The sequence below is a fragment of the Typopeltis vanoorti genome, chromosome 10 (assembly GCF_054136105.1).
Source record: "Typopeltis vanoorti isolate ZY-2024b chromosome 10, IOZ_Tvanoo_1.0, whole genome shotgun sequence".
Lineage (NCBI taxonomy): Eukaryota > Metazoa > Arthropoda > Arachnida > Uropygi > Thelyphonidae > Typopeltis > Typopeltis vanoorti.
In genome coordinates, this window is record NC_143558.1 from 80342762 (window position 1) to 80363385 (window position 20624).

The 20624-nt window shown below is 33.4% G+C and overlaps 1 protein-coding gene across 1 annotated transcript in view; it reads left to right on the forward strand.

The window, feature by feature from the left end:
- Positions 1-20624, forward strand: part of LOC150102536 (IDLSRF-like peptide) — a 166017-nt gene that overhangs the window by 139751 nt on the left and 5642 nt on the right. The window contains exon 2 of the mRNA XM_090399481.1: positions 13615-13755. Coding sequence (XP_090255607.1) covers positions 13615-13755 — 141 coding nt within the window. The remainder of the gene's footprint in view (positions 1-13614; positions 13756-20624) is intronic.

Consider the following 20624-nt stretch of genomic DNA (forward strand, 5'->3'; position numbering starts at 1 on the left):
CATTCATTTCACTCCTGCTCTATTTATTCTTCGAACTTTAGGGACACATTCTGATATCGAATCATTTAAGTATTTTAAACACTTCCCACGCAATGTCGATATCCTTCCCATCTAATAGCTGATACCATGGCACAGAACACACCATACTCCCTCAGGCGGTCATAATTTCCTGCTTTGTAGTTCAGCACGTAACCTTTTCTGAATGGAACATTCATAAACTTAGCCACTTCCCAAGTGAATATCGCATGATCACTGTCAGAAAACCGGAGGGAGAATAGTTACGTCTTTAACCGAAACTCCCTCTGACACTATAATCAAATCTAACACTCTTTGACCTTCAATTCCTTCTGTCATATGCTCCTTGAAGAAGTTGTCTTGCAACAGCTCAATAAATTCAGTTTAATTATTTTCATTCGATTTCATAGCTACCCTATTAATGTTCAGATAATTTTAAAGTCCCCCTGTTATGATTACTCTTTTCGCATCCATCGTATTTATTTGTTAATGCATTTCTTCGTCACTAGCAACCGATCCACCAGGTCTGTAACAACCTTCCACTGCGTATTTATCTTGTTAGACTTCACCTTACACCAGATGGCTCTAAACTCACTGCCACATGAAAAATTGTTACTAGTATTGCAGTCATAGGTCAGTCTCAACTCTAACTGGATTCAAGATATTTAATATCCTTAGCAGCACACACACCCCCTCCTCTAGTAGCCTGTCTATCCTTGGTAAAAATATCTACTCTTTGCATTCGATACCAATTAGTACGTCTCCTTCTGATAGCCAAGTCTCTAATGCCTACAACATGACGCCCCAATATATTAACCAAGGCAAAAACGAAGTACTCCATTCAGGGCCGACCATCTCGGGGGTGCAGTGGGTGCAATGCGGCCGGGCCCCACGATCGAGTGGGCACAGTCGGTACACATTTGCGGAAACGTATTATATTTCGAATGTGTTTTTTTTTGTTTTCCTGTGCCAAAATCATTTGCAGGTAAGAGGTTTTACAATACGTTTATTTCGAATCCTTTAATTTTTACCTTTGAAAAATATTTTAGGGCCCCAAAAGGTTTCTTGCACCCGGGCCCCTTTATAGAGAAGATCAGTCCTGGTTCCATTACTGCCTCCTTTCATTTTAGATTAAGCTGAAATGCTCAGAGGAACATTAGCAGTGAAATAGACTGTCATTATTCGAATTTCATAGAAATTCGTTGAATGATACCACTTGAGGAAGAAGGAAGAGGAAAATTAGAAGACGAAGAATATTTATTCAAATATTATCAGTCATAGTTCCTTAAATAATGTCAAAATAAAATCTAAATTGAATCGAAAACGATTACATATGATGGTGGTGTCTCTGGAAAGTATGCAGCACTCTCTTCCACTTTATTCTCGTCCACTTGGGTTGAATTTCGTATTGAAGCATAAAGAGTATCTACCAGTCTAAAATATAACTAAATTTCAAATATTGTTGAAATCATTTGAACTAAGCAACTAACCGAGATATCTGCAGAAGAAGTGATCCATTACTGCCTCCTTCTATTTTAGATTAAGCTGAATTGCTCAGAGCAACATTAACAAACTCTCATGATTCCAATTTAGTCGAAATTCGTTGAATGATACCACTTGAGAAAGAAGGAAGAGGAAAAGAAGAAGTAGACAACCGGCGCTTTATAGTTATTGATATTTTAAAAGTGTTCAATTATTTTCTTTTATTAATTACATGCATCGCGTCATATCGGCAAAGTTTGTGTTGCTAAATACTTCTATTGAATGATAAGTGACAGTGGTCAAATTTTATCTCTAATGATTCTTGTAATAAGAGTATTTAGTGATGACTTGCAAACAGTTTTTTCCTTAACAATTTACCTTTATTCTGACCCTTGATATTATTCGGAATTTTTTTGAAGGTTTATATAGTTTAAGAAATAAATAAACTATTTATTTCTGTTACATATTGGTGTAACATATGGTGGGAAATACACATTTATGCTCGTTTCTGTTTCCTTCTTAGCAGTAGCATCTCTCACTATTGAAGTGGGAGATGCTACTGCTAGGGATTTGCTTTATACAAGCTGAACCAGCAGAATAGCAATAGCCATAAATTATCTAGAGTATACATGCTCTTAAGACAGAAGCAGTTCTAAGTTCGTTCAGTTCTTGAGATAATGAATAACAAACCTTTCCAGATGCATGTTTTATGACTCTCTTGGATCATTTTCATTCTTTTTTGTTTTCCTTTGGGATATGTTGATGCTGAAGCAACAATATTTTTGGGAAGCTAATAGGTAAAAAACTGGTGAATTTGTTGCAATATTAATGTTTTTGTTCGAAGTCTCTGTTATGATAAAATAGCATGTTAAAGCTTTCTATGTGATTAAGAAGGTGCTTTAGCACATATCTTCCCTAGATACGACTGTTTGCGTTAGATATTCGTACCTCAAAAAAAAAAAAAAAAAAAAAAAAAAACATATTGTTTGAAATGCTGCATAGTTAATATAGTACCTGACCTTAAAAAACCTCATCAAATTTCCATTATTTATTTGAAATTGCGGAACACTGTAAATGCGTTTTGGAAATAAGATAGGAACCTACTGATCATTTGTGACGTAGTTTTATGTTCAGATCAGATTACCACAGGATTAGAAACGAAACATTTATTGAATGGTTACCACGGAGATTGTTGGGGGAAACTCTCGGTGGACAAACATTAGAAGGATTAAACTATGCATCTGTTATGAAATGGCTGATGCTGAAATGGGTTAGCCAAACAGGCTTCGGCGGTAAACATTGTGCTCTCTGATTGGATGAAGAATAAATTAGTTGTGCATTAATTAAGCATGGAATAGAATTCATAGCGGCACGTTAACTACATTTCATCCCACGTTAGATTAACTGTTAATTAGTATTATTGACAGAAGTCGTTAGAACATTCCCGTTGTCGGAAATGTTCTGAAGACAGATGTCAATAATCTTTATTCTGACTGAATATGCAGATTCAGGCGACAAGACATTCAGCATACTTAAAGTACTAAGTTCCTTCTTGCGCAAGACATTATTCATCAATTTGTTTATTGCTAGGTAATCAGCAGTCGCTTAACAAGCTCCTTCCTGAAATGCCTTTGTGAGCTTCACGGATTTATCGAAAGTTAAATTTCTCTCTCTGCCTTAATCTGCATGTGCAGTTTTTCGTAATTACCTTGGTAAATTAAGGCTGTAGATTGTAAAGTGCCGTAATGTTTGTGAAGGTTAATTCTTTGATGCAAGCCTTTTCAATAAATGCAAATTCCACCAATTATTTCTGGTATAAAATTATTACAATAACCTTCTCTTAAGAACTTCGAAGATTTGATTTCTTTGAAATCTGAAGAATGTATTATACTTTGAATCACCGATATGTAATGAATACCGTTCCTTTTTTATTTTGTAAGCGCGATTCGCAATGAATAGGAGTGACTAATAGCATAATTTTCTCCTGCTTGTTGTATGTATTAGGACCCAAGTGTTCTGGATGAAAGGAATTTGAATTTTATATTGGGAACACTAAGTCAATGTTTTCGACAAAACGTGGTTTTTATGTGCATCGGATGATTGATTTAGATCATCAGGACCCTCTTACGAATGAGGAATGTTATATAAATACGCAGTTTAGTCATCTATTGTAGAAAGTAATCCTAATAATCAGAATCGTTTTCAATTTGCGCATGGTATGCGCAAATTGAAAACGATTCTGATATGGTATGCGCAGAGGATCTGCGCATACCAAATCAGTATGATATGGTATGAGATACCATACCATACCATATCAAACCATATCAGTATGAGATACTGATCAGTATGAGATACTGATATAGGTCCTCTGCGCATACCAGTGAAATGTCTGTGCATACCAGATCCTCTGGTATGTGCAGACATTTACAAAACTGCTTAAAGGCGAGTTAATTATAATTGCTTCTTTGGGATATTGCTATGTTCTTCCCTTTCAGAAACTCGAGTAACAAGCAAAGAAATTGGAGAATTTAATTCGTTCATTTAACAGATAATAACAAACGATTCTTTCTCACCTCATTGTAATAACTAATAACCATACGTACTCCTAACAGAGATACACATTTTCACATTACCGTTTGTATACTATAAAAAGAGCGTGAAATCAATATGTGATTTTGTTGTCTTAGCATTATGCGTCTCCTAATAAAGTTGTCAATTAACAGGTATTAGGGAAAGGTTTACTTGCTGTAACTTGATAGTATTTATTTGCTTTGGGATTAATATAGCTGGAGTAACTTTCATATAATGAAAATCGATTAATGTAGCATTAATGACTAATACAACGTATTATTATTATTATTATTATTATTATTATTATTATTATTATTATTATTATTATTATTATTATATGTGCAGTGAGATCACATCTCATACCCACGCTACTCAACAACCTATGACAAAATTTAAAACACAGAGACAATTACAGAACATTAAAACACGAACTGTGGAAGCTATGCCAACACAATTAATATAGCACTCACACCTATTTTCACTTCACAAATCACCAGCATCCAACGCCTACTTTCCATCCATAACAAATTCCCAACATAAATAGCTAATCCCACTCTCCTCATAAAAGCTAACCCTAGCTTTGAAGTAGTTGGGATTAGCACGGCTTAATCAAATAATCCTCATTAGCCAATCAGTACAATTAACTTCCAATGCACAATACTTGAACCGATGATAGTAAGGATGATAATAATTATTATTATTGTTATTATTATTATATAACAGTCTGTACAAAACTGAAAATGTAATATGTGAATAGTCTAAATGTAAATAGCCATATGATAACACTTTCTCAAATCAAAAAGGGAAATACAGTATATATATATATATATATATATATATATATATATATATATATATATATATATATATATATGTGGAGCATGCAATCATTTAACTACTTTGTGTAACTGTGAACTATATTTGCAAACGATTACTGTGATCGTATTATCTCTTATTTGAATTCCACATTATACAAATTATAAAGATATTAAGAGTGAAATATGTAACGTAAGAAATCATAGCACTGCTGCCTAAATATTATAAAATATGTCATTCTCTGAGAGGTAATGAAAAGCGAAAGCAAAGTGATGTACCGAATTGTAAAATTTCATTGTTTTGTAGATCAACAGCATTGTTGCTGTTGATTTTTTTTTAAAATTATTATTGTGAAAAGTGAAATGAATGCATTTAACATTATCTACTGCATGTTAACAAAAAATTAATTGTTAATGTGAATTGCGAATAAAAAATTAATTGTGAAATTAAAAATGTAAATGACAAAATGCAAAAATAACTGTTTAACTGTTTTAATGTAAAACTATAACTGTAAATTGTGTTTGTTAGGATTACTATTAATTTTAACATTAATTATAGTATTACATTATCCTAATCATAATAATTTTAATAACATATAATAAAATGTACCCTACATTTCATCTACTTTCTTTGGAAGATAATAAACTGTGGTTAAAATATTATTATTATTATTATTAAGAAACACGCCTTTATTTTTATTTCAAATACAAGAAATACAAGAAAAATAAGAAATACATTTATTTCTTATTTTTCTATTTCTATTCATTTTATTCCTTCTTTATTTTCACCTTTTGGTGCTCTCACGTTGGCTGTTTCCTCAAAACATGACGCCTTGCCTAAAGCCACGTCAAACACTGAGGTATAAGCTCTTAGCAACCTGAAAAAGGTTTCGCAATTTTATTACAGTATTAAATTTTTAGTTCCGGTAAAATAGTTGCTTTACACATGATTTGAATGTGAAAGACTTTTAAAGGGAGCGAGCAGTGGACTTTGAAACCTGTCCAAGTTATATCCCTAACTGGACATTTTCTAGCAGTTTGATCCGATATTTTCCCGAAGGCTACAGCGATCATCAGGCATGCATTTTATAGACAGATATACCTTTCCTGACGCTTCTCGATGGCCAACAGAAGTTATGTTTAGTACGGTTACTTGGTTTAGTATGTGCAGCGGCTGTTTCTTCGTTTATGAGGAGGCTCACTAGTCTGTTCTGTAGTTTACATTACAAGACGTGGTAAACTCTCTTGTTTATGATAGACTGCTTTCACATACACTTATGACAAAACTTTTATAATGTTGGGATTGGAGATAAATAATTTCGTTAAGCTTTATATGAAGTTTTACTAACTGTATCTTAGTTTTATGAAGTTTTATTAACTGTATCTTTATATGAAGTATTACTAACTGTATCTTAGACACAACATTTAAAGGGAATTTATATTTTATAACTTGCGGCTGGATTTTTTCAATGTCTGAATACTAGAGAATTCTGCCTCCAACTCTATGCCGATCGACAACTCCCAATTAATGTTTTTACATATTTTCTTTAATATGTCACTTACCTATTTACTTACTAGGCAGGAAAACGTATGCTGTTTTTACCAGCTAATAGGTGGTGATTTAGCCAGCAAAGGCTAGTCGATTGGTAGAGTCTCTGCTACTTATGGCTCACGAAAGTTAAGCAACTCTGAGCGCGGTTAGTAGTTGGAAGGGAAAAATCGTTCGATGCTGTTGGCACTCTGCTGAGGACTGGCTATTCTTACAGGGTCAACTTCGACCTGTAAACTGACGTATGTCTGACCTCTGTACCCTCGAGGGCACGCGGGGATATGACAATAAATGGTGATTTATAGCTTTTGTGTTACTAATAAGTTGAAGTAGATAAAATTAAGTAAGTAGATATAGTAAAGCTCTCACTTGTCAACTATACTATGGATTGACGAAGAAGAGATAGAAAAGAATGATTCTTCAAATTTTTTATGCCTCAAAATTTTACGTGAAACCCGCTTCTGAAAGGAAAGTTTGTGACTATTGCTTTATAAATCGCTGAAATGTCTATTAAGTAGTCAAGAAACGTATATAAGAACTTGTTTTATTGCTGATTTTTCTATTATTCATTTGGCAAAATACTATAGTCTGTGCGCTGTTGTCCCATAATCTTTAGATTTCTCCGCGGTGCTTCCTTACCACTTTGAATATTTTACGGTTCGTTCCATGTCTCTAATATAATGACCAAGGAGCACGTGCTTCTTACAGACATTTTGTTGGTACATGGCCTTGATGTTATGTTTCTTGAGTATATTTGATATCTTGGAAACATTCCACGTGCAGTAATGTGACTGCTTCCTTATAGGTTGCATCGTGTTACCACACTCGGGTGATTCTTTAAACATGATGCTGTGAGCGTGTTTCGCCTTGAGCCATTCTTATATCTTTGATTCTCTTCAGCTCCTGTGTCCAGAGTGGACTAGTTTTCTGTAAATATCAAACAAAAACGTCCTTCCTTATGCTTTTAGACCTGTCATTCAGGAACTCAATTGTGCCATTATGTTTTACCTGTAGATTAAACTTCTGTAAATTGCATTTTTTTCTGTATGCCATTGAAATAACAGGAAAAGATCTACTTCATCCAGTCTGTATTCTCAGATAATAAATATATCAACCACATATTTGATTCATATATTAGATTTGCGTACAGCATTGATCGGGACTTTCTCTTGGAGTGCTCTATTGGTTGCCATGGAAAAGAGAGAGGGGGAGATGAAGACAAGTTATGTGCTAATCTGTACATTTATATCTGTTTTATTCAGGTGATAAAAAGTTAGACATACTGAAAGGAAAGAAGGAAAGTCAAAAGTGCTTAGTGGAAATATGTCTTCAAAATATTTAGCCATTTCAATAAAAGTACTTTAAAAAAGTGACGTAATGCTCGGTCTGCCTGACGATGTCGACTTTGTGTGTGTGTGTGTGTGTGTGTGTGTGTGTGTGTGTGTGTGTGTGTGTGTGTGTGTGTGTGTGTGTGTGTGTGTGTGTGTGTGTGTGTGTGTGTGTGTGTGTGTGTGTGTGTGTGTGTGTGTGTGTGTGTGTGTGTGTGTGTGTGTGTGTGTGTGTGTGTGTGTGTGTGTGTGTGTGTGTGTGTGTGTGTTAATGGATTTCATTATGTTCAAAAAAAGTTTCAAATTACTGTAAAATTTGTGATTCTGGATATGTATTTTAGTAAAAACACTTCAGGTATTTAAACAGTTTATGGGTAAGAGATAGAGATTGAAATTCCAACGTAAATTTCTTTAATTGAAATCAAGTGCGGTTTCTCTGAAGATATATTCAGTCTGAATTAGGTACTGAACAATCAACATAATTAATTAGACATGAAATTGGATCTTGTCTTGCCTTATGGTAACTTCCGTAGTGCTAGATCACCAAAAGAAAGACGTGGGTCAAGTATAGATTACTAAATTTGTTTAGATTATTGTTAATCTAATTCCCGAGTTAACTGGAAAACACACACACACACACACACACACACACATGCGCGATAACGTAATAATAATTTGTAATTAGAAACACTACATGGAAGCATACCCCCTCTTTCATCTAACGCTGTAGAAAGGTACTCAACTGATGCGATGGTGAAAAGGCGGAGACGCTAATGATTTCAACAGTCTGGACTTACTTCCTGGAAGTACTTGCAACTTCCGTTTTGGTAATAAAAAGGTGTTACCTATGTTTGTTTGTTTGTTTGTTTTAAATTCAGAAACGTTTTAGTCACCGTTGCATCTGTTGACTTATCTTTTGTTTTAAGAAAATAGCATCATAACTTTTTTTTCTTTAATTTAGGCCTCAGGCATTCTTAATTTATAATTTTCAGTTATTTTTATATTGATTATAAAAGTTATAAATGTAAATTTATATTTATTTTACATTATTATATAATTTTATCTTATCTCTTTATTTCTTTATTTTATTTTCGGTTTTTATTTATTGGGTGCGAGGAAAATAATTTGAGTAACACGAAGCTAAGCAGACAACGTTAATTAAGATCGCTTTACTTTTACGAAACCGAATTTCTGATAATATGTAATGTTTAACTATCTTAGCAATCAGTCAGTCTTCAATAAAAGCAGTAGCCCACATTGCTGTTGTCTTCAATATATGTTCCTATAATCGAAAGATGTGATTTCCGATAACATTCTTCATTGTCCCAAGAAATTTCCTCAGAACGGTGACTTTCATCTCCTAGCAGCTCAATCATTGCTTATTACTTTAAAACTTATTGTTTCTCATATCTGAAAACTTTATTATTCCTCTATTTTATAATTATATTCATTTTCCCTCGCTTATTAACATATGTATTATTAGTTTGTTTATCTTTTCTTTGCTAATACTAATATTCTAATTTATAAAGAACGCGTGTTACCTGCTATAATCTATAAATTAAAGTACCCAACTTTCAATTATAATACAAACAACAGTGACTAAACTCAGCTTCCTTTATTTCCTTTAAATATTAATGTAAACGTCGTATGCATTTTGCAAGTTTTCGCTTAATGAAGCAAAATAAACGAGGATTTCCTTGAATTCTAAGTTCGGGAACGTCTTGAAATATGTAAGTAATGCCATCAATTTTATTTTATGATGTTTAGTTAATTAAAAATTATTTCTTTTGTAGTCAGCAATTAATGCTCATCCATTCCTGGCAATCTTTTAAAAACCCATTAATTCACATTATAGTTTTCTACAGTATTAACGACGTTTGTGAAAAACTAGTAGTACACACTCTTGATCTTCTCATTTCCATTAATATCCTTCGATCTCCTTGAAATACAATAACTGAAAAATGAAATTTTCTATTTTCTTGATTTTTCAGGAACGCGTAATCTCAGAACAAAAACTTAGTTTTCTACAATATTTATCTGAAGTGATTGATTGCTGGGTTGGTTCTGGATGAGGGCAATTTGTGCTTCCAGAAAGCTGAAAATTTAGTTTATGTTGTGCATGACTTTTTCGTAATTAGTTATTAGCTTTTTCCTGTTCGTTCGTTTTAATCTATAGTTCAATCTGCTATCCTCTGTCTGTTTACATCTATTTGGAAAGATGCGGTGGGGAAGTGGCTTATAGGTGACATATTGAAATATTCTCAACTCCGATTTTTTCCCCCTCATTGTGGGAAGAAATGCTACCGGAATTTCTATGGGAAAACTTTCCGAGACTTACTCGCTCTCACTAAAAAATTACTAAAACTCGTCATTGAGGAGCTTGAACCTAGTTTATTCAAAAAGCTTCCATGTTGCTACCATCTCTCTCTCTCGGCTTCGGTCTTCAATTTAAAACAACCGTTACTAAAATAAGAAGAGCAGCTTAAATTTGTACTCATTCGAATACGCTGAGTGTATCTCAACATAATAAGAACCTCATTGTAGTCAACGCAATGTGATGAACCAATTATTCTTATTGTAGTTTTATCGCTTAGAAATTAAAATTCACTTGACAAGAAATTGTATTTCTTTTTATTCGTTATCCAAGCGTGAGCAAAAACCAAAGTTTATAGGTTATGTGACATCAAGACAAAAGTACTTGTACGAATACATGGAGGCATGTAACTTCAAAAATGTGGAGGCATGTAACATCATTATAAGCTACTTTTCTAGTAGCTTATAATGTATGTTAAATTTCACTTCGGGAATGTATATTGCTGTACATTATGAGAAGGGTTACTAACCGAACTGGTTTCGTACTTTATTGAGGTCTCACCAAGTAGGTTAAAACAGTGAATCACTCATGTAATTAAAATATTCGGAATGAGAGATAGTTGTACCATTCCTCTAATTTGCTAATTCATACAGAAGTAGCAAATTGGATGTGAGTAATCTGTCTCCATATACAAATACCTAATTATGAAGTTATTTCACGCACAAACGTTTGTTTAATCACTCATAATCAAGTATAAATTCAAGAATATAATTGCTTGTCAACTATACTACTTTACAATCACTCTTAGAATATGAACTTTTATATATAGGATTATCCACGATGGATCGAACTCTGTATCTCCGTATCGTACAACTACACTATACTCATATTTCGATACTTTCTATTCATCTAAGCTTATCAACAGCTAATGAAACAAAAAGAGATAAAAAGCAAAACAAAAAGATACAAGAACAATAAGAGATTATCGTTGTATTTGTTCTTTCAATATTTTTCCGTTCTTGTGGTCGTCCAAGTATTCTGGTACTAACAGTACATAAATTAGAACATACTCACAAATCTAATTTAACAAACATGAATTTAAAAGTATAGATAACCAATCGCTACGCTACATTAATAGCGCACTGTTCTTTGCTAATCCTTTTTCCAAGTTCTATTGCAAACTTACAAACATGAATCAATTGCGCATCTGCTTTACACAACAGTAACCCTCCCTTTGTTTTCCTTGCTCGTATCAGAAGATTGCATACCTTTTGGTTGGAAAGGCCTGAGTTTGAATTTCGTCTGGGACATGAGAAACATATGATGAATTTTTAAATGAAAGTAATTTAGCCGTTCTCATATGGAGGTGGTTTAACTCTCCACAAACTAGCTTTCAGAAAGCTTTCACAGTTAATAACTATAATATCTTCGTCTTAGCTGGAATAATCGTAAACAACAAACAATGACAACAATCCCTAACAGCAGATAACTACTGCTTATATTTGATGAAAATTTCACCCATGATAAAATGTATACCTTTTAGCATTTTAGTACTGTAGGTTAAGCGTTATAAATTTCAGAAGTTTACTCTGAAATTTATAACGTAAGGCATTCATTCACAGAACAATGGAAATATCATTTTTTACCGAAAGCCGTCACAAACATTCAAGCACAGGGAAACCGAATATAGATAACAATCGGAACGCTATTATCTCAAAAAACGAAGTTTGCCGGTACAAAAAAACTCCAATGATATTTGAAAGAAACTGCAATATTTTTGTCATAAATGTTTTGTCTCACGGGGTGAAGTTCTTTTAATAAATTACATCATTATTTAAAATAAACTAAAGTACGGTATGGCACACAAAAAAAAAAAAGAAAAAAAGAAAAACAGTACTAAACTTCGACACCCCTTCAGTACACGCGCTATGAGATATGCCATTCGACTGCATGCATATTAGTAGAAGACGAGTGTAGAGTTTACACCAGTACATTTAGCTGTAGCAATGGTGTTGACGTTGGAAGAAAAGACATTTATTGTTGAGCATTATTTTCTTTCATGCGGAGTTGGTAGAGCAAATGGTTCAAGCCTACGACATGTTTGTGAAACGATTGTTCGTCGTTTCCACTGACTCGACTTCAAACCTTGATGAACTAAGGGATAAAATTACACGATATGTCCAGCAGATGTCCCAACCCTGGTTCTCCAAGATAACAGAGAACCTTCGCATGCGCTACGAAACCTGTCTTGAATGACAAGGTGCCCATTTCGAGCACGTAATCTTCCGTCGTTAATGCTTTATTCAACTAAGATTCCACTGATAGTTGTGGATGCACATATGATCATGTTTAAACATTTATTTCTTTGTTAATAAACCCGTTTACTCCCTAACATATGTCGTTGTAGTTATTCAGTACTATGTTTTGAGCCATACTGTATTTTCAACTATAATTTACTCAGTTGTTTTAGGTCAAACTCTGATGTCAGATCATACTGATATTAACAATCACAATTAAATATAGTTTAAATGCATATCTCTTACGGTGGGAAGCATCATAAAATTATTTCCATTGATTCCTTTTCTGCGAGATTCATGATACGTTTTATTCACCTAAGAATTATGCAAGTAATATTTTTATGACAGTCTATTCACGAAAGGTCAGAAACCTGTAACATTAATATTAAGGTTTCTCACCGCCACAATGTCACTACAGTCTGTTTTGTCGCCAAACAAGATCTATCTCTCTCTCTCTCTTTATTAATTTGCTCATATACGTAGAGTAGCATATTAACGTTCCTAATAAATAGAGTTCTGAAATTTTTACTATGTTTTTATTCTTGCAAACAACAAGAAAAGAAATCTTTTTCAGTTAATGTATAATCATAATCCTTTGTTTGGTTAGTTCGATCAAATTCGATCAAGTTCGATTAAATTAGCCTATGGATAATTTAATTTCATTCTTATCGTTATGCAATAATGGCTCCATTAATATATATACAGCATTATTAGTAATGCACAACTGATGACCCTTTTAAGATTGTAATTCCATTTGCTTGGACTTTACTATTCTCTACTCTCAAGTTTATTTTTTGTATAATTGTATTGCGCTGGCTATTTTTAAATTTCCACCGTTATAAATCATAAGGGACATGGCTTCCAATTGTCATTAGATACTGTTTATCTCCAGAAAATCTATTATTTTAAGCGGTACAAGACTCTGAATTGTCTTCTAATAAGCCATTACTTGAGTTTACTGATTACGGCAATATCCATTCTGCTGCGCACGAACAGTCTTTAAAGCAGCCCATCGAATGGCATCATGGTGATGGCAACCTCAAACGGTACACGAAGGAGAGAGATCGGCGTAGATAATTTTATGCAGGCATCGATTTTTATCTTGCTGTCGCTTCCATCATTATTCTATTGATCCACGTAATTCTCGGCACACTTTACCTTGCACCCAAGCACACTTGGTGATTCAGATTTTGTTTACTTTATGGCTAGTCGGTACGGTATTCATTGTTTCCTCTTTTTACAGCAGACCCGGACCGATGCCACCCAACACAACCCTTCCGTTGCCCTGGTGACAAGACCGTCTGTATTTCCATCCAGTACTTATGTGACGGCGCAGGAGACTGCGATGACAGCTACGATGAAGATCCCCGCCTCTGCACAGCAGGTGAGATATAATTTAATTTTCTCTCCTCCCCTTTCCTCTTTCCCCATGTTATCAGGTGTGCATTCCTGTTGAGAGGACAATGAAAGAAGAGAACTTATCATTTCCGTATCTAAAAGTGTTATTAAATTTCTGGGATGAGGTGAGAAGATACCATAATAAGACTTTTCTTTTTGCCACTCCTCGTTTCATCTCTGCTGATGGACTAGGAGTCTGCATATGGACGTGCTAATCACTCATCAGGAAGCAATGTTGCGTTAGAAAAGTTATCAGTAATTACATATTTCCAATGCAAAACGAAATTATAAAAATACTTTCAAATCTTTAAGCTTTAACTTTGATCATAAATGTTGATTGCAGTTCTTTATTTATGTGTTTTGAATTATTTTGAATTATTTATTCTTATTCTTCTGAAGATTTAAATTTTTTTTTTTCTGAATTTCATTGATTGGGAATAAAGTAGTTTGTTTAACTTGTAATATTTAGTAAGACGAAAAATTATTTTATTTTGTTTCATTTACTTGATTTGATATCTCTTGAAAGAATAAGAGCAATTAAGAATTCTCAAAAAATAAAATAAAAAATAATAATAAAAAAAAACGAATCAAGAAATTATTTTTCCTGATTCTATAAACGAAGTATTTCTCTCCTTTTAAATTAGTTTTTCTCAAATATGATATCTTCGAATACTTTTCGAATTGCAAAAAAAGCACATTACAGAAAGCCCGAGATCAGGTGCAGACTTGCATCAAAACGGTACTTGCAAATTAAATCGGCTCATACAGCCTTCAGTGTTGATGGCGTCGTAAAAGCAACCCATGTGCCATTTTTCCCGGAAACTCTTATGGCCAATATTCTCATGAGATAATGGTTGATGGTTGACTGACACATTTGTAATTTAGGTAATACGTAACAGATTACAGCAAAAATTTTACCACAGATGAAAAGAACATGACGCTTTTAGCACATTCATTTTGTCGCTGTGAGCAAAAGTGTAAAGGCACTAGCAGACACGTATTCCATGTTAACCAGCGCATACCAAGCTACGTCTTTCAGTTTAAAATTATTGTTGTTTGATATTTGAACATGAAAGAAATAACAGTTACATTTCAGTCTCATCTAAATAGAATCGAAAAAAAACTTCGGTTGGTGCAGAAATACCAGGAAATTAATTTTTTCCCTATTGCTTTGGAAATTCTAGACGTAAAAATTGGATGTCCTCGTGAAATAATGCCAAAATCAGCAGAATGTAGTATGGCAAGGATATATTCTTTAATATAGTAGATTTCGATACATTTTTATACGGAAATATGCAGACCGAACTTTTCCATTTGAAAACTGTTAACACAAATGAATAAATGAACGAATGTCTTCTGCCTTCAGACATTAATGTTTGAAAAGCAGTAATGTACTGCGATCATACGAAAGTTTTAATGGGTTTGAAACAATTAAGTCTTTCCTGGTGAAATAAACAATATCTGCAATCGGCGATCCGATGAAATACTGTACTGATTCGGTATTTCTCATGTTTTTGTTCTGGGCATGAAAGTCAACTGATAGTTGTGACCTTTTACTGACCTTGACTAATCAGGAATATTTCCCAATTGATCATCTAAAGGTTCTGTTTAAAAAAAAATGTTTTCTTGGACTCAACCTTTTAATTGTTGCATATCAATATCAATTAAAATATTTTAAATTAGTAAATGCTTTAGTAAAAGTAGTTAATGTTTTCTTAGAGTTAAAATTACTGTAGCATGTGGCAACGTACCTGAGTATTCATGTTGTCAAGGAGAAGTCCGAAGAAATCAGATACAAATGTTATTTTGTTATTAGGGACGACCAGGGAGCTTAGCAGAACTGGTGTATTATTTTAAATTCAAAAATTTTCAGCATGAATATTTAAAGTTATATTTTCTTTTGTTATAAAAATATAATTCATATTTTTGAAGCTAAAAACTGGAAGAAGTATGTCAACCATCAGTTTTCTCGTTGCAGAGTTAATTTAAAAAATTACAGAATTCGAAAAACATTTGAAAATGTGTGCAAATGGTAATAAAAAGTATTGCTATTCTCGTTTTATACTGATACACCAATACTTTCTGCTTGATCTGCTCTACTCTCATTTTCTTTGTCTGCTTCAAAACAATTCTCTCGCTTTTGAATACGATGCCTATGAAATGTTTCATGCATTAACATAAAAACTGCAATTAAAATTACATAATTTCAGATGTTCATTAGCACAAATAAATCTAAGGAGTTAAAACAGTATTGCCTTTCTATTTCGGTTTATTTGTGTTGCAACAGCCCTTGGTGGTAGATGATTTTCATTACTCGGTGTAATGCTATTAGAGGTCTGAAATAATATAAAACCATGTTTAGTCTGTAGAGCATTATTCCTATCCTAAACGCCTATCTCCTTCGCTCATACTAGTGTATTATACTTTCAACCTTTCTCGACATTCCTAACATTAAAAATAGTAAATAAATAAATCATTGAAATTAAAGGCTTAGATTTCAGCATGCGACATCTGTGGACTATTTAGAAAGGCTAGCATTTGTACTTCATGCCAAAAATACTTCAAACGGAATTCTATACTGTAACAAATTCATATTCGCATCAGGGTTTAGCACATATAAACTGTTTGCTTAAAATGTTCCAAGCCGTCTTTTTACTTTTTAACCCGTAATTTTGGATTTCCCATGCATGACACTCTAAGGCAAAGCTGTGTTGCATTTAAAAACAATGGGACTCTGAGAATCAACATTCCAGAAAGAGTTACTCCTGATTCCTTGAATCTTTAATCATTAATATTATGTCCATCGTCACTATCTTCTTATTGTGCTATCTTCTATCGAAGGTCAGCGACCATCTTGGCGAACAAACTGCGCTCTTGTGCTAATCTGAGCAGTTGTGCACTGCTCTTTCCTGTCCACGTCTTGATGTTGTCAAACCATGATATTCTTTTCTTCCTCTAGTTCCTTTGCCATCAATTCTTCCTACCAAAATAGTTTGTAGAAGTTGGTATTTGCTGTTTCTCATGATGTGTCCAAGATATGATGTTTTTCGTTTCTTGATTATTTGTACAAGATGTTTAGCTTTGCCAATGGATTTTAAGACATCTTCATTGGTAATTTTTTCTGTCCATGATATCTTTAGCATTCTTCTGTATAGCCACATCTCAAAGGCTTCGATTTTCTTGATGGTTGTCGCCTTCAATGTCCATGTTTCAACTCCATAGAGCAGAATAGACCACACGTAACATTTCAGCATTCGGCATCTGACTTCCATGTTTAGGTCTTTATTGCAGAATAGTGTTCTCATTTTCATGAAGGACTGCCATGCAACTTCAATCCTTGTCTTTATATCTATTTCTGGATCCCACCGTTCATTAAGCCAGCAACCAAGATATTTATATCTTGACACTTGATCAATATTTTTCCCATTGAGTGTCAGTTTCATTGATGAGGCTGGATGTTTGCTGATGATCATGTATTTTGTCTTGTTGATGTTTATATTTATTCCCATTCTTTGGCTTTCTATGTATACTCTGTCAACGAGTTTTTGGAGATCCATAATGTTATTTGCAATTAGCAGGGTGTCATCTGCATATCGTAGGTTGTTAACAATCTTTCCATTTATTGTGATTCCCTCTGGACATTCTTCCAATGCTTTTTTAAAGATTACCTCTGCATATATGTTGATCAGGAGTGGTGAGAGCACACATCCTTGTCTCACTCCTCTTTTGATGTTAATATCACTGGTGGTAATGTTGTCTAATTGAACGGTAGCTGACTGATTCCAATACAGATTTATTATTAGTCTTATGTCTTGTTCGTCTAGCCTTATTTGTTGAAGGATTTCTATTAAGTTGGTGTGTCTGACTTTGTCGAATGCTTTTTCAAAATCTATGAAACACATAAAGACAGATTTCTGTTTTTCTATGCATTTTTGTATCAATATTTGGGTACAGAAAAGGGCCTCTCTAGTACCAAAACCATTCCGAAAGCCGAATTGTGTTTCACTTAGAGTTTCTTCATCGTCACTATAACTTTTTAATTAATGTTTTCACATACAAGTATCATAATATCATAAAATAGACAGAAAATGGACTAAAACCTGGAAAAGAGAATCTGTACACAATCGTATGTATCTGACATGTCTCACTCTGTTTTTCTATCTATTTATATGTCTCTGCGGAAAGCTATGTACAAGTGGGTTGAATGTAGGTGTGCATTTGAATATCTTCTGGTGAATTATTTTCCAGCATAAACCTTAATCATATTTTGTGTTCATTTAAATTCAGAACATTACACTCATTTTGTTAAAACATCGGTCATCATCGGAATTATGAAATATACTATATATGCATATTCTATATTTATTGTTGAACTTTATTAGATATTGGAGAATCTTATAACAAAACATTTAAAAAAACTGACAAAAAACAAGCTTTTCATTAGGAATATTTTTTCTAAACTATGCGCAAGAAGCGTCCATATTTTATAAATTTGCAATTCATGCTTTACGATAAATATGTAAAAGGATAATCTGAATAAAATGTCTTCAGATATCTTATGCTAAATGAATTTTAGAAACAAAATCGCAAATTGCGTGATGAAATAATTGAGAGCTCGATTATTTAAGAAAACTTTAGGCTATTTTGAATAGTTATATGTAGGCCAAATATAGCATACCAGTAATAAAATATCAAGTACGTTGATATTTTAATACCTTACTAAACAAAAGTATTTAAAGAAAGAAATCTTTTGAAATTAAGCAAATACCTTTTGGAATAATTTTTACGAAATATTATAATATGGCACCGCTGACATATTTTGACACATTCTACCATAAAAGGAGTAATTAACTAAATTTGTATGCTAAAATTCACTTCATTTGTGTAGTGAATGTATACCTATTACTATATTTTCTGTGATTTCAAACATCTGAGAAACCTGCCCAGACTATTTCATCGTATTCCGAAACATGGTTCTCAGCAACCACAAATGATCTTGACTTTCTATTATTTCACTGATGTGATGAACTGCATTACAAAACCTGGAGTTGCTAAAGTTACGGAACGCTGCCATTTCTTGGATTTATTGTTTTGAAAACCGATTTTTTCCAGGTATTTATTTTAGAAATTCATTTCTGAAACAAAATGGCGAGGAGTGCTCTAGGCTATTCGAAAGATCTTGTTTCATGCTTAATCTTGCACAACGTGCTTCCTCCATTAGAAGGGTTGAAATGGTTAACAAATTCGGCACACACTTCACTAAGATGTATATTTGATCATACCGAAAGCCTCAGGAACGGAAATGAGAGAGGTGATGAGGCGATTCCCCAGGGCACCCCTAACAAAGGCAGTAATGATTACATCCGCTTAATGTGTGCCAACCGTAAAGATCCAGAAATAATTATTTCTCTAATTGGAAACGGGGTACTCGGTGCTTTAAACCATGCTACAGGAAAACGAAGGAAGTTTTTTTTTTGTTTAAAAAAAAAAAAAAACATTACAGGTTCACTATGAGAATGAAGCGCATTTTCTGACGTGTTCTCCTACTACTCATTATGACAGATACACTTCAATTAGGACTCTTTTCATTCCCGGTGGTGTTCTAGAATCGGGATGAGATTGTATACAATTCTATACAAAATAATGATTTATCTTTTTAATTATTTCAAAAACCAATGCTCAGCAGATAATGAGCATTTTCATATCTAATGTCTTTTCCTCTCCTTATCTCAGTTTAGAAACAGTCAGAAAAAAATAAAAAATAATATAGTTTTCTGGAAGTTGAACGAAAGCTGGGCAGAACATACTGCCTGCTTACAACTTATCTATTTACTCGAAACCAAAATGCAAACGAAAAGTTAAATAACAAGTCCATATACTTAAAATAATCACGTATTTCTAATCTGCAAGATAATCATCATTCAACAGAAGAACAATGTTATGAAATGCTGGAAATATACATGAAAAAAGGCAAAAGAGAGTGGGAAACGCAGATGGAAAAAAAAAAAAAAGGGAAGGAGAGATAAATGTATGAATTCATCTATCCTAAATAAAATTGCTTCAGTAGAATTTGTTTTCGTACTAGCTTTCCTGAAAACTTGACACGGAATTATAATTATGTGGAATCTATTTGCATACCCGATCAACTAGAATATAACATCTTCAATTCAATTTATATTTCGAGGGAAAAAAAGAATGAGTTACTACTACCATAAATTAATATAGGAATGTGCTACGTCCCTTTTTTTAAATATGCAAATCCAAAACTTTTATTGGATGAAACTGAAGATCTTATTAACTTTGATAATTATTTGTGCTCCTTAGCCAAAAGATAATTCACCAAAGATGAATGTATACAGGAGGTTTAGATCGAAGCATTTCAAATGAAATTATTCAGTTTACATGAATTCTGCATCATTCCAGTATATGAATTTCATAAATTATGTCTTAATGGTTTTGAACTGTATTAAAAGTGCATCATATACAGATTTTAATAGTGCAGTATTAAAGAAAAATAAATTAAAATTCACTTAAGACAGATATAAATTTTAGATTAAGCAGTGGTAAAATTAAATTAAGGAAAATAGCAATTGGGAACCTCCATCGTTACGTACGCCTACTGTCCTGCGTCGTTTTATATATGCACAGTATTGACTTGCGTAGTGTTGTCTTTGGGAGTTGAAATGTGCGCATATGGGAAGCCGAAACCTTCACGGATAGGTGCGGGAAATCGCGCAGTACAGCTGTTATTAGCCGTATTTCATAACAATCCACATCGCAGTGTTGAATGGATAGCCACTTTCCGCCATCTAGTGTCAAAAATTAGCATAACTAAATATTGGCTCTTGGGATACT